This window comes from Salmo salar, chromosome ssa25 (assembly GCF_905237065.1).
Source record: "Salmo salar chromosome ssa25, Ssal_v3.1, whole genome shotgun sequence".
Classification (NCBI taxonomy): Eukaryota; Metazoa; Chordata; class Actinopteri; order Salmoniformes; family Salmonidae; genus Salmo; species Salmo salar.
The window spans coordinates 36,295,277-36,316,510 of NC_059466.1; the positions used below are offsets into that span (position 1 = coordinate 36,295,277).

The 21,234-nt window shown below is 44.1% G+C and overlaps 1 protein-coding gene across 3 annotated transcripts in view; it reads left to right on the forward strand.

The window, feature by feature from the left end:
• Window positions 1-21,234, forward strand: part of LOC106586687 (amyloid-beta A4 protein) — a 45,040-nt gene that overhangs the window by 12,129 nt on the left and 11,677 nt on the right. For 2 of the 3 annotated variants that reach the window (XR_006761962.1, XM_014174226.2), the window contains exons 2-8: window positions 5,397-5,564; window positions 6,106-6,247; window positions 8,226-8,338; window positions 16,340-16,524; window positions 16,760-16,989; window positions 17,165-17,335; window positions 20,976-21,109. Coding sequence is in view for 2 of the 3 variants with exons in the window: in XM_014174226.2 (XP_014029701.2) it covers window positions 5,397-5,564; window positions 6,106-6,247; window positions 8,226-8,338; window positions 16,340-16,524; window positions 16,760-16,989; window positions 17,165-17,335; window positions 20,976-21,109 (1,143 nt within the window). In the remaining variant the exon portion in view is untranslated. The remainder of the gene's footprint in view (window positions 1-5,396; window positions 5,565-6,105; window positions 6,248-8,225; window positions 8,339-16,339; window positions 16,525-16,759; window positions 16,990-17,164; window positions 17,336-20,975; window positions 21,110-21,234) is intronic. The other variant, XM_014174227.2, reaches the window with a different exon arrangement.

Here is a 21,234-nt window from a genome sequence, read left to right on the forward strand (position 1 = left end):
AGAAAAGGTGAAGGATTTTACTAAACATTTTCATTCTCTTTCACTCCCTTTATGACTATTTGTCATGCTTCTGCATTTTTAGGTCAAGTAGCTCCACTGTCATTTTAGTGTTATCACTCAGGAGTTTCGTCGTTGATTGTAGGGAGTCTAATGTCGCATTCAAACTTTTGTTTTCAGTCCTTATTTCTTCCATTCATTTGTTGCTGTTATCCATTCCTAGCTTGAGGGCCTCGATGTCCTCCATTACTCTGGGCAATAGATCAAGCTGTTGAGGCAGGATGTACATGCTTGCCATCATTGCACTGTCCTTTTTGGACATTGTTGTACCCGCCTCCTCTTCCATTGTTATGTTTGATTGTTTGGAAGGACGTTTCTCCTCCTGTTTCGCTGGACTAAATAATCCCTCTTGGTCACTTTGATTTGCTGTTCAAGCATATCGAAATGACACTCTATAAAAAGTTCAACGTTTTCTGTTATCCGTAGTGTAATTAGTTATAGGCTAATTTCGCAGATTTTAAGATTCATTGGCCGAATTGTGCCCACCACGCCATCACATGCCATGTCATTTCCCCTCAGGGAGGTGGTTCTTACTCTCTGCTATAGTGCAGCCTCTCCTTGGGATGTCACCTTCCTGGAGATGGTGGACCTGAAGTCAACAGTCTGTCACCTAGCTAGCTAGCTTGCTCTAGTCTCATGGTAGGCTATGGTTGGTACCAGAGTGCTAGTTAGCCAGTGGCAGGTATCAAATCCTGGCAGGGTTGGAACAAGAAAAGCTACATAAACACAAGCTTCCTTTTTGCTAAGTATAACAGGCACTCCCAAGGTCCTAATCATGTGGAATGGGATTTCTGCTGTTACTCCTGTTACAACTGACCCCCTCAATAACAAGGACTTTTCTTGGGATTGTTTTACTGCTTGCATGTCACATACTGTATAATGTTGAGTGACCAAAACCAGGCTGGTCTGTGGCTGATCATGGTCAATGGTGCAGGTGCATGTACTCTCTCTGTTCCGTCCCCACTACTGTTACAGGGATTCCTCCTCTATCAACAAATTGTTCAGAGATCGGCACAGCCTGAGGAAGCCTGTGGAACCAGGACAGCCCTAGCTGACGATTGGTGGATTCAGGGAGGGTATCTGATCCAAGATCTGTGCTTAAGGGAAAAATCCACTCCATAAGCAGTGTCACTTGCCACATCATAATTTGATGTAAAAGGCATCATCATGAGGATGTTACAAATGAGACTGCTTCTTGAAAGTCCAATATCTTGAGAAATGTTGGGACTGTATGAACAGTGGACTAATGAAAGAAATGCCAAAATCTATATTTTAGGTGGATTTATCCATGAATAGCAACTCCTGCATCAACCAGCACCTTAACCTAGTTCAGTGTGCTGACTCAGGCCTAGTGAATCTGCTGACTCAGGCCTAGTGAATCTGCTGACTCAGGCCTAGTGAATCTGCTGACTCAGGCCTAGTGAATCTGCTGACTCAGGCCTAGTGAATCTGCTGACTCAGGCCTAGTGAATCTGCTGACTCAGGCCTAGTGAATCTGCTGACTCAGGCCTAGTGAATCTGCTGACTCAGGCCTAGTGAATCTGTGGTGAGTGTCTTCACTCCTGATGACCAGGTGGTGAATTAAGATTCTAGAAGGCACCAACACCTGCAACCTGGCTGATGCTGTCTCCCTTTCCGTTGCCATACCAACATCGTTGCTATTGACACCATCTTGGAAATGCTGCAGTCCTCTCCCCATCGCATCAGTTGGTTCTGGCATCCCACTACCGCCTCATAATATCAACATCCATTCAGGCTCCGTAATGGATGATAACTATGGTTCATGTTTGTGTTCCTCATGTCAGCCATGTTCCTCGAGGGCCCCTTACAATTAAACACAAATACACTAGACAAAGACTTAATTAACCAGCAGTGTCAAAGAGCTTCCCTGCAGGTAGGCAAGGACTGTCCCCGACAAAAAACAAAATATTGTTTGATCGAGAGTCGTTGGTTCTTTTGAACAATCGATTGGTCCACATTTTCAAATGTGTATTTTTCCAAATATAGACACACCTTGTGTTTTGAATAAAATCAACGATATGTAGGCTACTTTGCCTGACGCTTTAAGCACTGCAATTACAAATGAAGACACACAAATTACTAAAGAGGGAGCCAGAGATCAATATAGGCTAACCAGAATATAGCCTGCCGATGCTGCTGGTCTTCACAGATTCTGCCTTTAATCTCCTGAAGTTGCTGGTAATAGGCTACACCAGCGGTCGGCAACCTTTTCCATGTGGAGTGCCAAGTTATCGTACCATTTCTACTGATCACCTTTTCTTAGAACAGCTTCATTTAATTTATAACAAAGTCTTCATATCTCAAAATCAATGTCATATGATTCATCAAAATTCTATCTAAGTTAAAATGATACAAATCTAAAAGTAACATCTATTGCCAATATGTAAAAAAATTGCCTACATAAAGCCTACAGATAATAACTTTTAACTTGGGTCCAGCTTGAACTGGTGCTAGCAAACTTGCAACATTGTATAAAATATTCTAGGCCCCAGAGTTCCCTGGGCCTGTGAGCTCCGGACAGACAGACACAGCTGTAGGCTATTTGCGCAAGTGATATTAAGTAATCAGGTACGGCTTTTTTATGACATTTCCACCTGATCAGAACAATGAAATGTTTTCCCCTTACATACTGTGTGGTTGTTGAAAGGGAGAGAGCTGTAAAGATGTTTCAAATGGGCTACGTTGAGGAACTATTGTCATTCTCAGTGAATTTAAAACCAGACGTATTTTACTTACTTTCAGAAGCCTAGGCCTAGTTCTATGCGTAATCAGGTGCGTGTCCTTACTCAAGATTGACAGGAGCGCTCCAAACAAAAGACAATGAATAAATTGGAATGAAATAAACCAAAAATAAACATGGAAAGAAATAAACCAAAGCTTTTTCCTCAAGTGTCACCTAGGTTGTGCGCTCTACGAACAGGTCCACTCCTACAATGACGTAGGGAAGACTGTAATAATATATTGAATGCATTAACAGAAATGACCGTAACCAAAGCAACATTGTAGATGAGAAATGGTAATTAACGGTAAATGTGTTACTGGCGTGCCATCTTCACAGCCTCCGCAATGGATTAGTCCACTCAGACAGGTGTCTTGTGTTCCATAATTAAAATATATATTTGCCACTACTCGACTGAAAAAATCTTGGTCGACCAAACAATCGACCTAGTCGACGAAATGGGGTCAGCCCAAAGGTAGCCTATAACAAAACGAGCACCTTGTGAGCGCAAACCAGACTCCCTGAATTCCACAGGGTGTTTGGTCAGACACATTAATAGCATCTATTGAAAAATGCTTGTTTCTTCACTGCTGCTATAAGAAATTAAAGGTCAACCTACAGTGCCTTTGGAAAGTATTCAGACCCCTTGACTGTTCCCACACTTTTTCCACATGTTACGTTACAGCCTTATTCTAAAATGGATTAAATAAATAAAAACTGCAATCTACACACAATACCCCATAATGACAAAGCGAAAACAGGTTTTTAGAAATGTTTGCTAATTTATTCTAAATAAAAAAACATATACCTTATTGACATAAGTATTCAGACCCTTTGCTATGAGACTTGAAATTGAGCTCAGTTGCATCCTGTTTCCATTGACCATCCTTGAGATGTTTCTACAACTTGATTGGATTCCACATGTGATAAATTCAATTGATTGGACATGATTTGGAAAGGCACACACCTGTCTATATAAGGTCCCACAATTGACAGTGCATGTCAGAGCAAAAACCAAGCCATGAGGTAGAAGAAATTGTCCGTAGAGTTTAGACAGGATTGTGTCGAGGGACAGATCTGGGGAAGGGTACCAACATTTCTGAAGCATTGAAGGTCCCCAAGAACACAGTGGCCTCAATCATTTTAAATGGAAGAAGTTTGGAACCACCAAGACTCTTCCTAGAGCTGGCCGCCTTAGCAATCAGGGGAGAAGGCCTTGGTCAGGGAGGTGACCAAGAACCAGATGGTCACTCTGACAGAGCTCCAGAAATCCTCTGTGGAGATTGGAGAACCTTCCAGAAGGACAACCATCTCTGCAGCACTCCACCAATCAGGCCTGGAGTGGCCAGACTGGTGCCATTCCTCAGTAAAAGGCACATGACAGCCCACTTGGGAGTTTTCCAAAAGGCACCTAAAGACTCTCGGACCATGAGGAACAAGATTCTCTGGTCTGATGAAACCAAGATTGCGCTCTTTGGCCTGAATGCCAAGCGTCACGTCTGGAGGAATCCTGGCACCATCGTTACGGTGAGGAATGGTGGTGGCAGCATCATGCCATGGGGATGTTTTTCAGCATCAGGGACTGGGAGACTAGTCAGGATCGAGGCAAAGATGAACGGAGCAAAGTACAGAGATCCTTGATGGAAAACCTGCTCCAGAGCTCTCAGGACCTCCGACTGGTGCGCAGGTTCACCTTCCAACAGGACAATGATCCTAAGCACACAGCCAAGACAACACAGAAGTGGCTTCGGGACAAGTCTCTGAATGACCTTGAGTGGCCCAGGCAGAGCCCGGAATTAAAGAGGATCTGCAGAGAAGAATGGGAGAAACCCCAAATACAGGTGTACTAAGCTTGTAGCGTCATACCCAAGAAGACTCAATCTGTAATCGGTGCCAAAGGTGCTTCAACAAAGTACTGAGTAAAGGGTCAGAATACTTATGCAAATGTATATTTCAGTTAACTTTTTTAAAATAAAAACAGTTTAATCAATATTAGAAAAAGGTTGTAACCTAACAAAATGTGGAACAAGTCAAGGGGTCTGAAAACTTTCCCGAAGGCACTGTATGTGTCCATCTATAACACATGTATTGCATACAAAATGGAAACCATGAATATGGGGAGAAAAGATATAGGACATACGCCCAAGTTTGTGTGGTAATTTATCATTAACTGCAACACTACAGGCTGCAGAAATAACTAGGGCCTATTTTTTTGAATGAGTATCATCAATCTAGGGAATGGATCGTTGTGTTTTTCTTTCACAGGCCATTTACCAGCAGAATGGCAGCAGGCTTCTGTTTTGTTAGTTGGCATCCTTCTTTTCCGACGTGCGTGAGACAAAAAGGAGAGCCAGACGGCCTGCTACAATGAAACGTCCTCCCATTGTATCACGGAACAAAAAGAGTGGGGGAAAAACAATGATCCCAGAATGCTTTGCTTTCAACTTTGTTGGAAAGAGCGGGGGGGGGTGTAGATGTGTATTTTGTTACCGCTGGTTTAGATTTTGAGTGCACTTCAACTGCAAGTTACGTTTTTAAACATTTATTTACAGTAATTTGACTCCCTCCTTCCTCCCACTGCACTCCTCCTTCACTGCAGGTGCCTTCTGATGACTCTGTGGGTCTGCTGGCAGAGCCCCAGGTAGCCATGTTCTGTGGGAAATTCAACATGCATGTCAACGTTCAGAGTGGCAAGTGGGAGTCGGATCCCTTTGGCACCAAGAGCTGCATCGGAACCAAGGAGGGCATCCTGCAGTACTGCCAGGAGGTAGGAAGAGAGGGGGGATGAGAGGGTGGGATAGGTGGAAGTGGCATCAGATGAGGGTGGAATAGGTGGGAGGGTTGGGTGAGAGGGAGGGAGGTGGGAGGATAGGGAGGGAAAGAGTTGGAGGGACAGGTGGGATGGAAAGAGGTGGAGGGACAGGTGGGAGGAAGGGGTAGGTGGGTGGAGGGAGAGGACGGTTAGAGGTGGGAGGTGGAGGGAAGGAGAGGGGTAGATGGGAGGGAGGGCAGGAGAGGTGGGAGGGACGGAGATGTGGGAGAGGGGTAGGTGAGAGAGGGAGGGAGAGGTGGGAGGGAGAGTTGGGAGAGGGAGAAAAAAGTGAGTGGTAGGAGAGAGGGGGGAAAGGAGTGGAAGAGGGTGGTTGAGTGGGAAGATAGAGGGGTGGAAACAGAATGAGATTAGGGAGAGAAAAAGGAACAAGGGAAGCGAAAGGAAAGGGGGAGGTCTGAGGTAAATGTCTGGAATATTAAACCCATAGAAAACAACTGTGTGAAGTACTTTCATTAAAGCCTGCTCCTTCCCCCAGGTGTACCCTGAGCTCCAGATCACCAACGTGGTGGAGGCCAACCAGCCAGTCAGCATTCAGAGCTGGTGCAAGAAGGGACGCAAGAAGGGACGGAAGGAGTGTAGCAGTCACACACACATCGTGGTACCCTACCGCTGCCTGGGTAAGTTGTGTGTGTAGGATATGACAAAGTTTAATGTCCTTGAGGGGAAAATTGGCTTAGACCAACTGTAACGCTGTATACAAAATAGTAATTACTGGTCATTACACACAACATAATACATACACGTCTTTGGAAAGTATTTAGACCCCTTGACTTTTTCCACATTTTGTTACGTTACCGCCTTAGTCTTAAATGGATTAAATAAATACAAATCCCCATGAATCTACACATAATACCCCACAATGACAAAGCGAAAACAGGTTGTTATAATTTTTTTGCAAATGTATTAAAAATAAAAAAACAGGTACCTTATTTACATAAGTATTCAGACCCTTTGCTATGTGACTCAAAATAAAGCTAATGTGCATCCTGTTTCCATTGATCATCCTTGAGATGTTTCTACAACTTGGAGTCCACCTGGGGTAAATTCAATTGATTGGACATGATTAGGAAATGCACACACCTGTTTATATAAGGTCCGACAGTTGACAGTGCATGTCAGAGCAAAAACCAAGCTAAAGGAATTGTCCGTAGAGCTCTGAGACGGGATTGTGTCAAGGCATAGATCTCGGGAAGGGTACCATTGCTGCAGAATGCTGTGGTAGCCATGCTGGTTAAGTGTGCCTTGAATTCTAAATAAATCACAGACCGTGTCACCAGCAAAGCACCATCACACCTCCTCCTCCATGCTTCACGGTAGGAACCACACATGCAGAGACCATCTGTTCACATTCTCTGCGTCTCACAAAGACACGGCGGTTAGAACCAAAACTCTAATGTCCATGGCTCGTGTTTCTTGGCCCAATCAAGTCACTTCTTCTTATTGGTGTCCTTTAGTAGTGGTTTCTTTGCAGCAATTTGACCATTAAGGCCTGATTCACGCAGTCTCCTCTGAACAGTTGATGTTGAGATGTGTCTGTTACTTGAACTCTGTGAAGCATTTATTTGGGATGCAATTTCTGAGCCTGGTAACTCTAATGAACTTATCCTCTGCAGCAGAGGCAACTCTGGGTCTTCCTTTCCTGTGGCGGTCCTCATGAGAGCCAGTTTCACCATAGCGCTTGATGGTTTTTGCGACTGTACTTGAAGAAACTTTCAAAGTCCTAAAAAATGTCCGTATTGACTGACCTTCATGTCTTAAAGTAATGATGGACGGTCGTTTCTCTTTACTTATTTGAGCTGTTCTTGCCATAATATGGACTTGGTCTTTTACCAAATAGGGCTATATTTTGTATACCACCCCTACCTAGTCACAACACAACTGACTGGCTCAAATGCATTAAGATGGAAAGACATTTCACAAATTATCTTTTAACAAGGCACAGTCCTGTTGATTTGAAATGCATTCCAGGTGACTACCTCATGAAGCTGGTTGAGAGAATGCCAAGTGTGTGCAAAGCTGTCATCAAGGCAAAGGGTGGCTACTTTGAAGAATCTCATATGAAATATATTTTGATTTGTTTAACACGTCTTTGGTTAGTACATGATTTCATAGTTTTGACGTCTTCACTATTATTCTACAATGTAAAAAATAAAGAAAAACCCTTGAATGAGTAGGTGTGCCAAGCTTGTAGCGTCATACCCAAGAAGACTCAAGGCTGTAATGGCTGCCGAAGGTGCTTCAACAATGTACTGAATACTGATGTAAATGTGAAATTTCAGGGTTTTTAAAAATAAATGTGCTAAAAAAAAATCTCTAAATCTGTTTTTGCTTTGTCATTATGGTGTAGATTGATGAGGGGGGAAAACTATTTAATCCATTTTAGAATAAGGCTGTAATGTAACAAAATGTGGAAAAAGTCTAGGGGTCTGAATACTTTCTGAATGCACTTTACATTGCACGTTACCTCTGTCATACACGTTGTACGCATGTCATATAGCCACATACGTTATACATATTGCACAATTTCTTTACACATTCTGTCAGTGGCACAAACACAGTGTGTGTGTGTGAGACTCATACATCTGTGTTTTGCAGTTGGGGAGTTTGTCAGTGATGCCCTGCTGGTTCCTGATAAGTGCAAGTTCCTGCACCAGGAGAGAATGGACATGTGTGAGAGCCACCTGCACTGGCACACTGTGGCTAAAGAGGTCAGGACACTTTCATGGCTTATCACACAGTTCTGTTGTGTTCAGGTCTCTCCTCTCTGGTCTCTCCTCTATCTGTCTATACTGAACAAAAATATAAACAATTTCAAAGGTTTTACTGAGTTAGTTCATCGAAGGAAGTCAGTCAATTGAAATAAATCCATTAGGACCAAATGTATGGATTTCACATGACTGGGCCTGGGGTGGGCCTGGGATGGCATAGGTCCACCCATTTGGGAGCCAGGCCCAGCCAATCAGAATTAGTTTTTCCCCACAAAAGGGCTTTATTACAGACAGAAATACTCCTCAGCACCACCCCCTCCTCAGACGGTCCTGCAGGTGAAGAAACTGGATGTGGAGGTCCTGGGCTGGCATGGTTACACATTCTCTGACAACAGCTCTGTTAGACATTCCTGCAGTCAGCATGCCAATTGCACGCTCCCTCAACTTGAGACATCTGTGGCATTGTGTTGTGTGATAAAACTGCACATTTTCATTGCCTTTTTTCCCCAGCACAAGGTGCACCTGTGTAATGATCACGCTGTCTAATCAGCTTATTGATATGACACACCTATCAGGTGGATGGATTATCTTGGCAAAGTAGAAATGCTCACTAACAGGGATGTAAACAAATTTGTGACAAATTCTTTTGGGATGGAACATTTCTGGGCTCTTATTTCAGGTCATGAAACATGGGACCAACACTTTACATGTTGCGTTTATATTTTTGTTCAGTCAAATTTTATATTCTCTCTTAACATTACACACAAAAGAATAAGGACATTACAAATGTCATTATGTGTATATATACAGTGTTGTAACGGTGTGCAAATAGTGAAAGTACAAAAGGGAAAATAAATTAACATAAATAGGGGTTGTATTTACAATGGTGTTTGTTCTTCACTAGTTGCCCTTTTTCTTGTGGCAACAGGTCACAAATCTTGCTGCTGTAATGGCACACTGGTATTTCACCCAATAGATATAGGAGTTTATCAAAATTGGGTTTGTTTTCAAATTATTTGTGGATCTGTGTAATCTGAGGGAAATATGTGTCTCTAATATGGTCATAAATTGGGAAGGAGGTTATGAAGTGCAGCACAGTTTCCACCTCATTTGTGGACAGCGTGCACATAGCCTGTCTTCTCTTGAGAGCCAGGTCTGCCTACGACAGCCTTTCTCAATAGCAAGGCTATGCTCACAGAGTCTGAATATAGTCAAAGCTTTCTTTGAGTTTGGGTCAGTCACAGTGGTCAGGTATTCTGCCACTGTGTACTCTCTGTTTAGGGCCAAATAGCATTCTAGTTTGCTCTGTTTTTTTGTTAATTCTTTCCAATGTGTTAAGGAATTATCTTTTTGTTTTCTCATGATTTGGTTGGGTCTAATTGTGTTTCTGTCCTGGGGCTCTGTGGCGTGTGTTTGTGTTTGTGAACAGAGCCCCAAGACCAACTCTTCTCCAGGTTCATCTCTCTGTAGGTGATGGCTTTGTTATGGAAGGTTTGGGAATCGCTTCCTTTTAGGTGGTTGTAGAAATGATCAGCTCTTTTCTGGATTTTGATAATTAGCGGGTATCGGCCTAATTCTGCTCTGCGTGCATTATTTGGTGTTCTACGTTGTACACAGAGGATATTTTTGCAGAATTCTGCATGCAGAGTCTCAATTTGGTGTTTGTCCCATTTTGTGAATTCTTGGTTGGTGAGCGGACCCCAGACCTCACAACCATAAAGGGCAATGGGTTCTATAACTGATTCAAGTATTTTTAGCCAGATCCTAATTGGTATGTCAATTTATGTTCCTTTTGATGGCATAGAAGGCCCTTCTTGCCTTGTCTCTCATATCGCTCACAGCTTTGTGGAAGTTACCTGTGGCGCTGATGTTTAGGCCGAGGTATGTATAGTTTTTTGTGTGTTCTAGGGCAACGGTGTCTAGATGGAATTTGTGTTTGTGGTCCTGGCAACTGGACCTTTTTTGGAACACCATTATTTTTGTCTTACTGAGATTTACAATCAGGGCCCAGGTCTGACAGAATCTGTGCAGAAGATCTAGGTGTTGCTGTAGGCCCTACTTGGTTGGTGACAGAAGCACCAGATCATCAGCAAACAGTAGACATTTGACTTCAGATTCTAGTAGGGTGAGGCCGGGTGCTGCAGACTGTTCTAGTGCCCTCGTCAATTCGTTGATATATATGTTGAAGAGGGTGGGGCTTAAGCTGCATTGCTTCTCCCCCCACAGCCCTGTGGGAAGAAATGTGTGTGTTTTTTGCCTATTTTAACCGCACACTTGCTGTTTGTGTACATGGATTTTATAATGTCGTATGTTTTTCCCCCAACACCACTTTCCATCATTTTGTAAAGCAGACCCTCATGCCAAATTGAGTCGAAGGCATTTTTGGAATCGACAAAGCATGAGAAGACTTTGCCTTTGTTTTGGTTTGTTTGTTTGTCAATTAGGGTGTGCAGGGTGAATACGTGGTCTGTCGTACGGTAATTTGGTAAAAAGCCAATTTGACATTTGCTCAGTACATTGCTTTCACTGAGGAAATGTACAAGTCTGATGTTAATGATAATGCACAGGATTTTCCCAAGGTTGCTGTTGACGCGTATCCCACGGTAGTTTTTGGGGTCAAATTTGTTTCCACTTTTGTAGATTGGGGTGATCAGTCCTTGGTTCCAAATATTGGGGAAGATGCCAGAGCTAAGGATGATGTTAGAGAGTTTTAGTATAGCCAATTGGAATTTGTTGTCTGTATATTTGATCATTTCATTGAGGATACCATCAACATCACAGGCCTTTTTGGGTTGGAGGGTTTGTATTTTGTCCTGTAGTTCATTCAATGTAATTGGAGAATCCAGTGGGTTCTGGTAGTCTTTAATAGTTGATTCTAAGATTTGAATTTGATAATGTATATGTTTTTGCTGTTTGTTCTTTGTTATAGACCCAAAAATACTGGAGAAGTGGTTTACCTATACATCTCTGTTTTGGATAGATAACTCTTCATGTTGTTTGTTTAGTGTTTTCCAATATTCCCAGAAGTGGTTAGATTCTATGGATTCTCCAATTACATTGAGCTGTTTTCTGATGTCCTGTTCCTTCTATTTCCGTAGTGTATTTCTGTATTGTTTTAGTGATTCACCATATTGAAGGCTCAGGTTTTCTGGGTCTCTATGTTTTTGGTTGGACAGGTTTCTCAATTTCTTTCTTAGATTTTTGCTTTCTTCATCAAACCATTTGTCATTGTTGTTCATTTTCTTCGGTTTTCTATTTGACATTTTTGGATTTGATAGGGAAGCTGAGAGGTCAAATATATTGTTTAGGTTTTCTACTGCCAAGTTTACACCTTCACTATTACAGTAGAACGTTTTGTCCAGGAAGTTGTCTAAAAGCGATTGAATTTGTTGTTGCCTAATTGTTTCTTGGTAGGTTTACAAACTACATTCCTTCCATCTATAGCATTTAATATTACTCAGTTCCTTTGGCTTTGATGTCTCATGATTGAGTATTGCTCTGTTCAAGTAGACTGTGATTTTGCTGTGGTCTGATAGGGGTGTCAGTGGGCTGACTGTGAACGCTCTAAGATACTCTGGGTTGAGGTCAGTGATAAAGTAGTCTACAGTACTACTGCCAAGAGATGAGCTATATCTGTACCATTAACTATGTACATACCCAGCGTGCGACAGAGCTGCAGGAGTTATGACTTGTTTTTGTTGGTTATGATGTCATAGTTGTGCCTAGGGGGGCATATGGGGGAGGGAATGCTGTCACCTCCAGGCAGGTGTTTGTCCCCCTGTGTGCTGAGGGTGTCAGGTGATTGATTTCCCCCTCCAGGATGGAGAAGCTGTCTTCATTAAAGTATGCGGATTCTAGTGGGGGGATATAGGTAGCACACAGGAGGACATTTTTCTCTGTTGAGATCATTTCCTTTTGAATTTGTAGCCAAATGTGAAATGTTCCTGCTTTGATTAATTTAATGGAGTGAGTTAGGTCTGCTCTATACCAAATTAGCATACCCTCTGAGTCCCTTCCCTGTTTCACACCTGGTAGTTTAGTGAATGGGACTACCAGCTCTTTGTAACCTAGAGGGCAACCAGTGGGTCTGTCTCCTCTATACCAGGTTTCTTGTAGGATGACAATGCCTGTATTTTCGATTTCTTTAAAGTCCAGGTTCCTGCTCTTTAGACCAAAGGCAGATGACCTCAGGCCTTGGATATTCCAGGATAAGATAGTGAAGGTTCTGTGTTCCATAAAGTGTCCAATGTTGTTGGTCGAATGGTTTGGCCTCAGGCCAGTAAGTGTGAGCAGAGCCCGCTGAGCATCTGGTATATGCCATTGGCTAGGGCTAGTGTAATATTGAGGGTTGGGTCTGTTTGGGCGTATGTGTGACTTCCATGTTGAGGCCCTCTTTGCGGGGGTGGGGTGCATGGGTTGGGCAGGAGGGGGATAGGTTTGATATGAGGGGGCCTAAATGGGTTGTGGGCATGGTTGACTTGGGGGGGTGTTGATTGGTTGAGATGGGGGTGTGTATGTGGCTGGTGGTGTTGTGGTCTGGATGTAGGTCTTCTCGGCATGGGTCCTCTATGTGTAGGTCCAGGGGGGGTCCCGCAGGTCTGGGAGAGTGTCTCGCTGGTCTGGGCGGGGTGTCTACTGATCTGTTGCTCCTGTGTGAAGTGTTGGGGCTGCGTTTGAGGGCGATGTCCTTTAGAGTCCGGGCGAAGGTGGTGGGCACTGCTGCCTTGTATATGTGGACCTGGTCATAGAGGCTGTTCAAGTCCAGGGTGGAGTGGTGGGCCAGGTAAAACATTTGGTTTTGAGGCACAGTCACGGAAAATACTTGCATTTACCTGCTGTACGGTAGCAAGGTGGAAGTCTTTTTGTGGTATCAAATCACATTTTATTTGTCACAGATGTTAATGCGAGTGTAGCGAAATGCTTGTGCTTTTAGTTCCGACCATGCAGTAATATCTAACCTAACAATTTCACAACAACTACCTTATACACACAAGTGTAAAGGAATGAATAAGAATATGTACATAAAAATATATGAATGAGTGATGGCCGAACAGCATAGGCAAGATGCAGTAGATGGTATAGAGTACAGTATATTACATATGAGATGAGTAATGTAGGGTATGTAAACGTTATATAAAGTGGCATTGTTTTAATGTGGCTAGTGATGCATTTATTACATTAATTTTTCCATTTTTAAAGTGGCTAGTGATATATTTATTACATCAATTTTTCAATTTTTAAAGTGGCTAGAGTTGAGTCAGTATGTTGGCAGCATCCCCTCAATGTTAGTGATCGCTGTTTAACAGTCTGATTTCCTTGAGATAGAAGGTGTTTTTCAGTCTCTTGGTCCCAGCTTTGATGCACCTGTACTGACCTCGCCTTCTCGATGATAGCGGGGTGAACAGGCAGTAGCTTGGGTGGTTGTTGTCCTGGAGGGCAGTTAGTTTGCCCCTGGTGATGCGTTGTGCAGACCTCACTACCCTCTGGAGAGTCTTCCGGTTATGGGCGGAGCAGTTGCCGTACCAGGCGGTAATACAGCCCGACAGGATGCTCTCGATTGTGCATCTGTAAAAGTTAGTGAGTGTTTTTGGTGTCAAGCCAAATTTTTTTCAGCCTCCTGAGGTTGAAGAGGCGCTGCTGCGCCTTCTTCACCACGCTGTCTATGTGGACCATTTCAGTTTGTCCGTGATGTGTACGCCAAGGAACTTAAAACTTTCCACCTTCTCCACTACTGTCCCGTCGATGTGGATAGGGGGCTGCTCCCTCTGCTGTTTCCTGAAGTCCACGATCATGTAGCAGGGTGGAGATAACCACTTGTGCATTGGGGAAAGTAGAAGAAGCTTTTTCAATCACTTCCTTCAGTGCTGTTGCCACCCTTTCCTGCTGTGTTCTCAGGTTGTTTGTGCCTGTGTGTAATATTATGTGGCTAGGTGAACCTAGTTGGTCCTCGGAAAGAAGGTCTAGGGCACGCTGGGTGTTTGGACACCAGAGTTTAGACACACTGTGTTTGGGAGAAAAAAAACATTGTATATATTTCCTGTTTGAGTCCATAAGGAGTACAATCTGTGTCTTGTGTATGTCCTCAGTGGGTGTGGGGGGGTTGTCAGGAGGGCTATCAGGGTGGCTGACGGGGGGGGTGCTCAGAGGGGGTCAGATCCCCTGGGCTTGGGGTTCTTCATTTGTCTGCTGTGATGTCGATGCTATGGTCAGGGTCTGGTGTGGACTGTTCTGCTGTGATGTCGATGCTATGGTCAGGGTCTGGTGTGGACTGTTCTGCTGTGATGTCGATGCTATGGTCAGGGTCTGGTGTGGACTGTTCTGCTGTGATGTCGATGCTATGGTCAGGGTCTGGTGTGGACTGTTCTGCTGTGATGTCGATGCTATGGTCAGGGTCTGGTGTGGACTGTTCTGCTGTGATGTCGATGCTATGGTCAGGGTCTGGTGTGGACTGTTCTGCTGTGATGTCGATGCTATGGTCAGGGTCTGGTGTGGACTGTTCTGCTGTGATGTCAAGACTTTTGTTGGGAGCTGAGAAGGGCTGGTCTGCTGGCTTCTCTGCAGGGGTGACCACCTCTCTAGTGGGTTGTTCTGTCACACGCCACCCCCCTCATCCTCTCCTCCAGCAGTCTGATCCTCTCCTCTAGTGCTCTGTTCTTCTCCTGCTCTTGCTTTTCACATTGTTGAAGTTGTCTCACCTCTATCTATCAATCAATCAATCAATCAATCAAATGTATTTATAGAGCCCTTACATCAGCTGATGTCACAAAGTGCCTTACAGAAACCCAGCCTAAAACCCCAAACAGCAACAATGCACGGTGTTTAGGAAAAACTCCCTAGAAAGGCAGGAACCTAGGAAGAAACCTAGAGAGGAACCAGGCTATGATGGGTGGCCAGTCCTCTTCTATCCATCTTGTATTCTCTCCTCTATCAATCTAGTATTCTCTCCCCTACCGATCCATCTCGTATTCTCTCCTCTACCGATCCATCTCGTATTCTCTCCTCTACCGATCCATCTCGTATTCTCTCCTCTACCGATCCATCTCGTATTCTCTCCTCTACCGATCCATCTCGTATTCTCTCCTCTACCGATCCATCTCGTATTCTCTCCTCTACCGATCTAGTGTTACCAGTCCAGAGGGGTTCTGATCTATGCGGTAGCAAGGGATGGTGTAAACAGAGGAAGAGTCAGCTTTTAAAAAATATATTATATTTAATGTTCACAGAATGGCACTCGGACGGTTCAAGGAAGGGAAACAAAATCCTAGTTCGGTTCAGAGCACTTCACTTACAAACCAAAGATCCTCTCGATAATCAACAAAATAATCTCTTTTGTGACTAAGCTTGGCTTTGGCTCGCAGCTACGGGAATCACTCACGCACATTCATCTTTTAATCCGTTTTGTCTCGGTCTCTCAATGTCCTGTTCTTTCCTTTTCTGGTTTCTTCGTTCTATAGTTCTCCTCATTTCACCCCCCCCCTTCTCCTTTCTTCTCTTTTTTCCTAGTGCGTGTTTTCTTCACTTGTACTGGTAATAAGGGGTGTGTTTGGGGAATCCTGTGAAGTCAGCAGGGATTCCCCGAGGGCCCCTGCCCCTCTGACTCCCATTGACCCCCATACCTCTGGATGATTCACACTATCAGTATTCTCTCCTCTCTCGCTCTCTTGATCTATTGAGTGTTCTCTCGCTCTCATATTCTGAGGGAGTGTGTGCTGGGCTGTGATGACTCAGCCCTTTATCTCGGTCCATCCTCCCATGCAGGCATGACTTCTCTCTGCATGACTGCTCTCTGCTCCTCACCTCATCCGTACTCCTATTATTTTTGACTGATTCTATAAGCTACCAATGATTGATTTCCTTCATATTATTTATTTGTATCACCTTTTTGTCATTTGCATAGTTTTTTCCTGAGCATGTACCTGACCAGGAAACCACCTTGACACTAGTGATATGTAAAGATCTGTGTCTTAAAAAGTGATGTTTTCTAATTACTATTATTATCAGTCCTGCGGAGACCGCACCATGAATCTCCATGACTACGGGATGCTGTTGCCATGCGGCATCGACCGTTTCCGAGGGGTGGAGTTTGTGTGTTGCCCAGCGGAGACACAGCGCGAGTCAGACAGTGTGGAGCTGACTGAGTCTGATGTGTGGTGGGGCGGAGCCGAGACTGAATATACCGATAACAGGTACGCGCAAACACGCACGCACAAACACAGTGCATACACACAAGGCGTGCACACAAAGGTGCAAGCACAGGTGCATACAGGCAGACATAAACATCCAGACATTTAAGCGCACACACACATCATCTTAAATAGTTACTCAAGTTCCTAAACCAGTGGTTAAATCCTTTTGACAGGTAACCTGCACAACCAGACTACACACTCTGATAGACTCACATTCCACCCTCTCTCCCTACAGCATGCCTCGCCAGGCAGATCAGGGGGCTGTCACCACTGAGGAGGATGACGAAGAGGATGCCTTTGACAGAGACGAGGACGGAGATGGTCTTGAGGATGATGATGATGATGATGATAATGATGATGAGGATGATGTGACCGACGAACGGGACAGTGGTGAAGGCACCTCCAACATCGCCATGACCACCACCACCACGACCACCACTGAGTCGGTTGAGGAAGTCGTCAGAGGTAAGAACAAGCCATGGATTGAAAGAGATGATTGTTTGTTTTTCCCCAAGGATTTGTGGAGAGGTTTCAGAGTTGGAGAACATGTGTGTATGTTTGAACATAATGTGTAAACATGCCCAAGCAGTGTGTGTGATTGCTCTGTGTGAGTGTGTGTTTTAAGTGTGTGTCTTCTCAGAGGTGTGTTGGGCGCGTGCTGAGTCGGGCCCGTGCCATGCCATTCTGGAGCGTTGGTACTTCTTGCCAGAGAAGGGCACCTGTGCCCCCTTCCTCTTTGGAGGGTGTGGGGGCAACCGGAATAACTTTGACTCAGAAGAGTACTGCCTGTCTGTCTGCAGCACCAGTGTGTGTAAGTCCCTGGACTGGACCCCCGACATGGACCTCTAGGCCCCTTGCCTTGGGAACTATCCCCCCTGCTGTCTGCCTCTCTGAGCTGTCTGTCTGTCTAACACCGTCTACCTGTCTGTCTGATGGCTCTTAGACACTTGGAGCACAAGTGATGTACTACCTACTCTGAAAGGGGAAGTTTTTCAGTTCTATACTGAACAAAAATATAAAACAACATGCAACAATTTCAAAGATTTTACTGAGTTACAGTTCATATAAGGAAATCAGTCAATTATAATCAATTCTTTATGCCCTGATCTATGGATTTCACATGACTGGGAATACAGATCCATTTAATTGGTCACAGATACTTAACTTCTTACATCTAGACGTTCCGCTAGCGGAACACCGCTCCAATATCCAATGATAGGGCGTGGCGCGAAATACAAACTCCTCGAAAATCCGAAAACTTCAATTTTTCAAACATATGACTATTTTACACCATTTTAAAGACAAGACTCTCCTTTATCTAACCACACCGTCCGATTTCAAAAAGGCTTTACAACGAAAGCAAAACATTAGATTATGTCAGCAGAGTACCCAGCCAGAAATAATCAGACACCCATTTTTCAAGCTAGCATATAATGTCACAAAAACCAAAACCACAGCTAAATGCAGCACTAACCTTTGATGATCTTCATCAGATGACACTCCTAGGACATTGTTATACAATACATGCATGTTTTGTTCAATCAAGTTCATATTTATATCAAAAACCAGCTTTTTACATTAGCATGTGACATTCAGAACTAGCATTCCCACCGAACACTTCCGGTGAATTTACTAAATTACTCACGATAAACGTTCACAAAAAACATAACAATTAATTTAAGAATTATAGATACAGAACTCCTTTGTGCAATCGAGGTGTCCGATTTTAAAATAGCTTTTCGGTGAAAGCACATTTTGCAATAGTCTCAGTAGATAGCCCAGCCTTCATGGCTAGCTATTTTGACACCCACCAAGTTTAGCCCTGACCAAACTCCGATTTACTATTAGAAAATTTTGATTACCTTTGGTGTTCTTCGTCAGAATGCACTCCCAGGACTTCTACTTCAATAACAAATGTTGGTTTGGTTCAAAATAATCCATTGTTATATCCAAATAGCGGCGTTTTGTTTGTGCGTTCAAGACACTATCCGAAGTGTAAATAAGGATCACGAGCACGATGCATTTCGTGACAAAAGATTTCTAAATATTCCATTACTGTACTTTGAAGCATGTCAACCGCTGTTTAAAATCAATTTTTATGCAATTTTTCTCGTAAAAAAGCGATAATATTCCGACCGGGAAAGCGTGTATACGTACAAAGAGAGAGAAAATAAAAGCATGGGATCCCCTCGTGCACGAGCCTGAGTCTCACAGTACTGTGACCAGCCACTATCCAAACGCGCTACTTTTTTTCAGCCAGAGCCTGCAAAGCCACGATTCAGCTTTTTGCCGCCTTCTGAGAGCCCATGGGAGCCGTAGGAAGTGTCATGTAACAGCAGAGATCCCCTGTAATGGATAGAGATAATCAAGAAGGGCAAGAAATGGTCAGACAGGGCACTTCCTGTAAGGAATCTTCTCAGGTTTTGGCCTGCCAAATGAGTTCTGTTATACTCACAGACACCATTCAAACAGTTTTAGAAACTTTGGAGTGTTTTCTATCCAAAGCTAATAATTATATGCATATTCTAGTTTCTGGGCAGGAGTAATAATCAGATTAAATCGGGTACGTTTTTTATCTGGCCGTGAAAATACTGCCCCCTAGCCATAACAGGTTAATCAGCTTCTTGATATGCCACACCTGTCAGGTGGATGCTCACTAAGAGGGATGTAAACACATTTGTGCACAAAATGTGAGAGAAATAAGCTTTTTGTGCGTATGGAACATTTCTGGGATCTTATTTCAGCTCATGAAACATGGGACCAACACTTTACATGTTGTTTTGATATTTTTGTTCAGTGTAAATTTTGCATCATATTTGTCGATGATGGATACTTTAAGGTTTCATTGAATTTCATTAAAGAGATATTCTGCCACTCTTGGAGGGAAGTGGAAGGTCAATAAAAAGCACAGCCTTTTAAGACTTTTATTGATCTTTCGTTTCCCTCCAATAGTAGTTATTCCAGATGAACCATTACTCTGGATAGCTAAGACTGTTTTACTGAGGGTCTGGATCCATCTCAGCTTTTGGGGAAGTGCAGTGTTCCTATCAAAATAGTCTGCTCTAGTGGGTGAACAGATGGCTTGGTACAGACAGAGGTTGACCTTTCAATTATGTCATTCTTATATTTAAAAAAAGATGTATAATGACTTAATCAAGAAACGGACGACATATTAGGAAGTATCTGCTCCGGCATTAGCAGAGAATGTCACTGGTGGAAAATAGCCATCTCTCTCTCTCTCTCTCTCTCTCTCTCTCTCACTCACTCACTCACTCACTCACCCCTTCACTCTTCTGCTTTTGCAACGATTCTCTTACTCACTCACCCCATCACTCACTAACCAACTCAATAACATTGTGTGTGTGTGACAATGTTTGTCTGGTGATTTATGGTGGCCTGACCTGGCAGTGGGTTAATGAGTTGTTCTACCCGGTTTAACCTAACAGCAGCAGTCTCTCTTTAAATCACTGTATCCGTGTGTGTGTTTGTGTGTATGTCAGTTGGTTGAGTCCCTGTCTGTTTCCCAGCCCCAGCCAGGCTGTTCCGGTACTTTCCGCCCAGTTAAGCACAACGCTCCTCAGCGGGACAGGATGACGCAGCGCCTACCCTGATCCTGACTGGGCAGAATTCACTTATCTGATCCCCAGTCTCCTGTATCTCGTGCATGCCTGCATACCCACACACACACACACACAGACACAAAAACAATGTCAAGGCAGACCGGTATATCACCTGTCTCTCTGTGTGGTTAACCTGTCTCTCTGCCTGTCTGTCTGTGTGGTTGACCTGTCTCTCTACCTGTCTGTCTGTCTGTGGTTGACTTGTCTCTCTACCTGTCTGTGTGGTTGACCTGTCTCTCTACCTACCTGTTTGTCTGTGTGGCTGACCTGTCTGTGTGACTGACCTGTCTCTCCACCTGTCTGCCAGGTCTACCTGTCTTTGTGTTTGACCTGTCTCTCTACCTGTCTGTCTGTGTGGTTGACCTGTCTTTCTGTATGTGTTGTTGACCTATCTCTCTACCTGTCTGTCTGTGTGGCTGACCTGTCTCTCTACCTACCTGTCTGTGTGGCTGACCTGTCTCTCTACCTACCCGTCTGTCTGTGTGGCTGACCTGTCTCTGTCTGTCCTGTCTGTCCTGTCTGTCCTGTCTGTCTGTCTGTCTGTCTGTCTGTCTGTCTGTCTGTCTGTCTGTCTGTCTGTCTGTCTGTCTGTCTGACCTGTCTCTCTACCTGACTGCCAGGTCTACCTATGTGTCTTTGTGTTCAGACCCTGAAAGTCTTTGTATATTTTCAGATTACAGTGACAGATAAGGTAGAAATGTGGGAGGAGGATAGGCCACTGTTTAACTTTTGAGTGATCAGTATGTAACAGTTACCTTCTGTCTTTGGACCCTTTTGTGGAAATACCCTTTCTCCCCTCCCCTCTATCGCTTTTCCTTCCTCCTCTCCCAGTGCCTACCACGGCCCCCTCCCCCCCTGACGTGGTGGACCGTTACCTGCAGTCTACCGGAGACGACAGCGAACACGCCAACTTCCAGCAGGCCAAGGAGAGTCTGGAGGCCAAGCACCGCGAGAGGATGTCCCAGGTCTGTGTGTATGAGAGAGAAAGATAGCCTGTGTGTTTGTGAAAGAGGGAGAACGTATGGGAGAGAGAGGGGGGAGAGGGGTCCCTTCTCTGAAGGAGTTCACTACAGTACCCACAGTCCTCAGA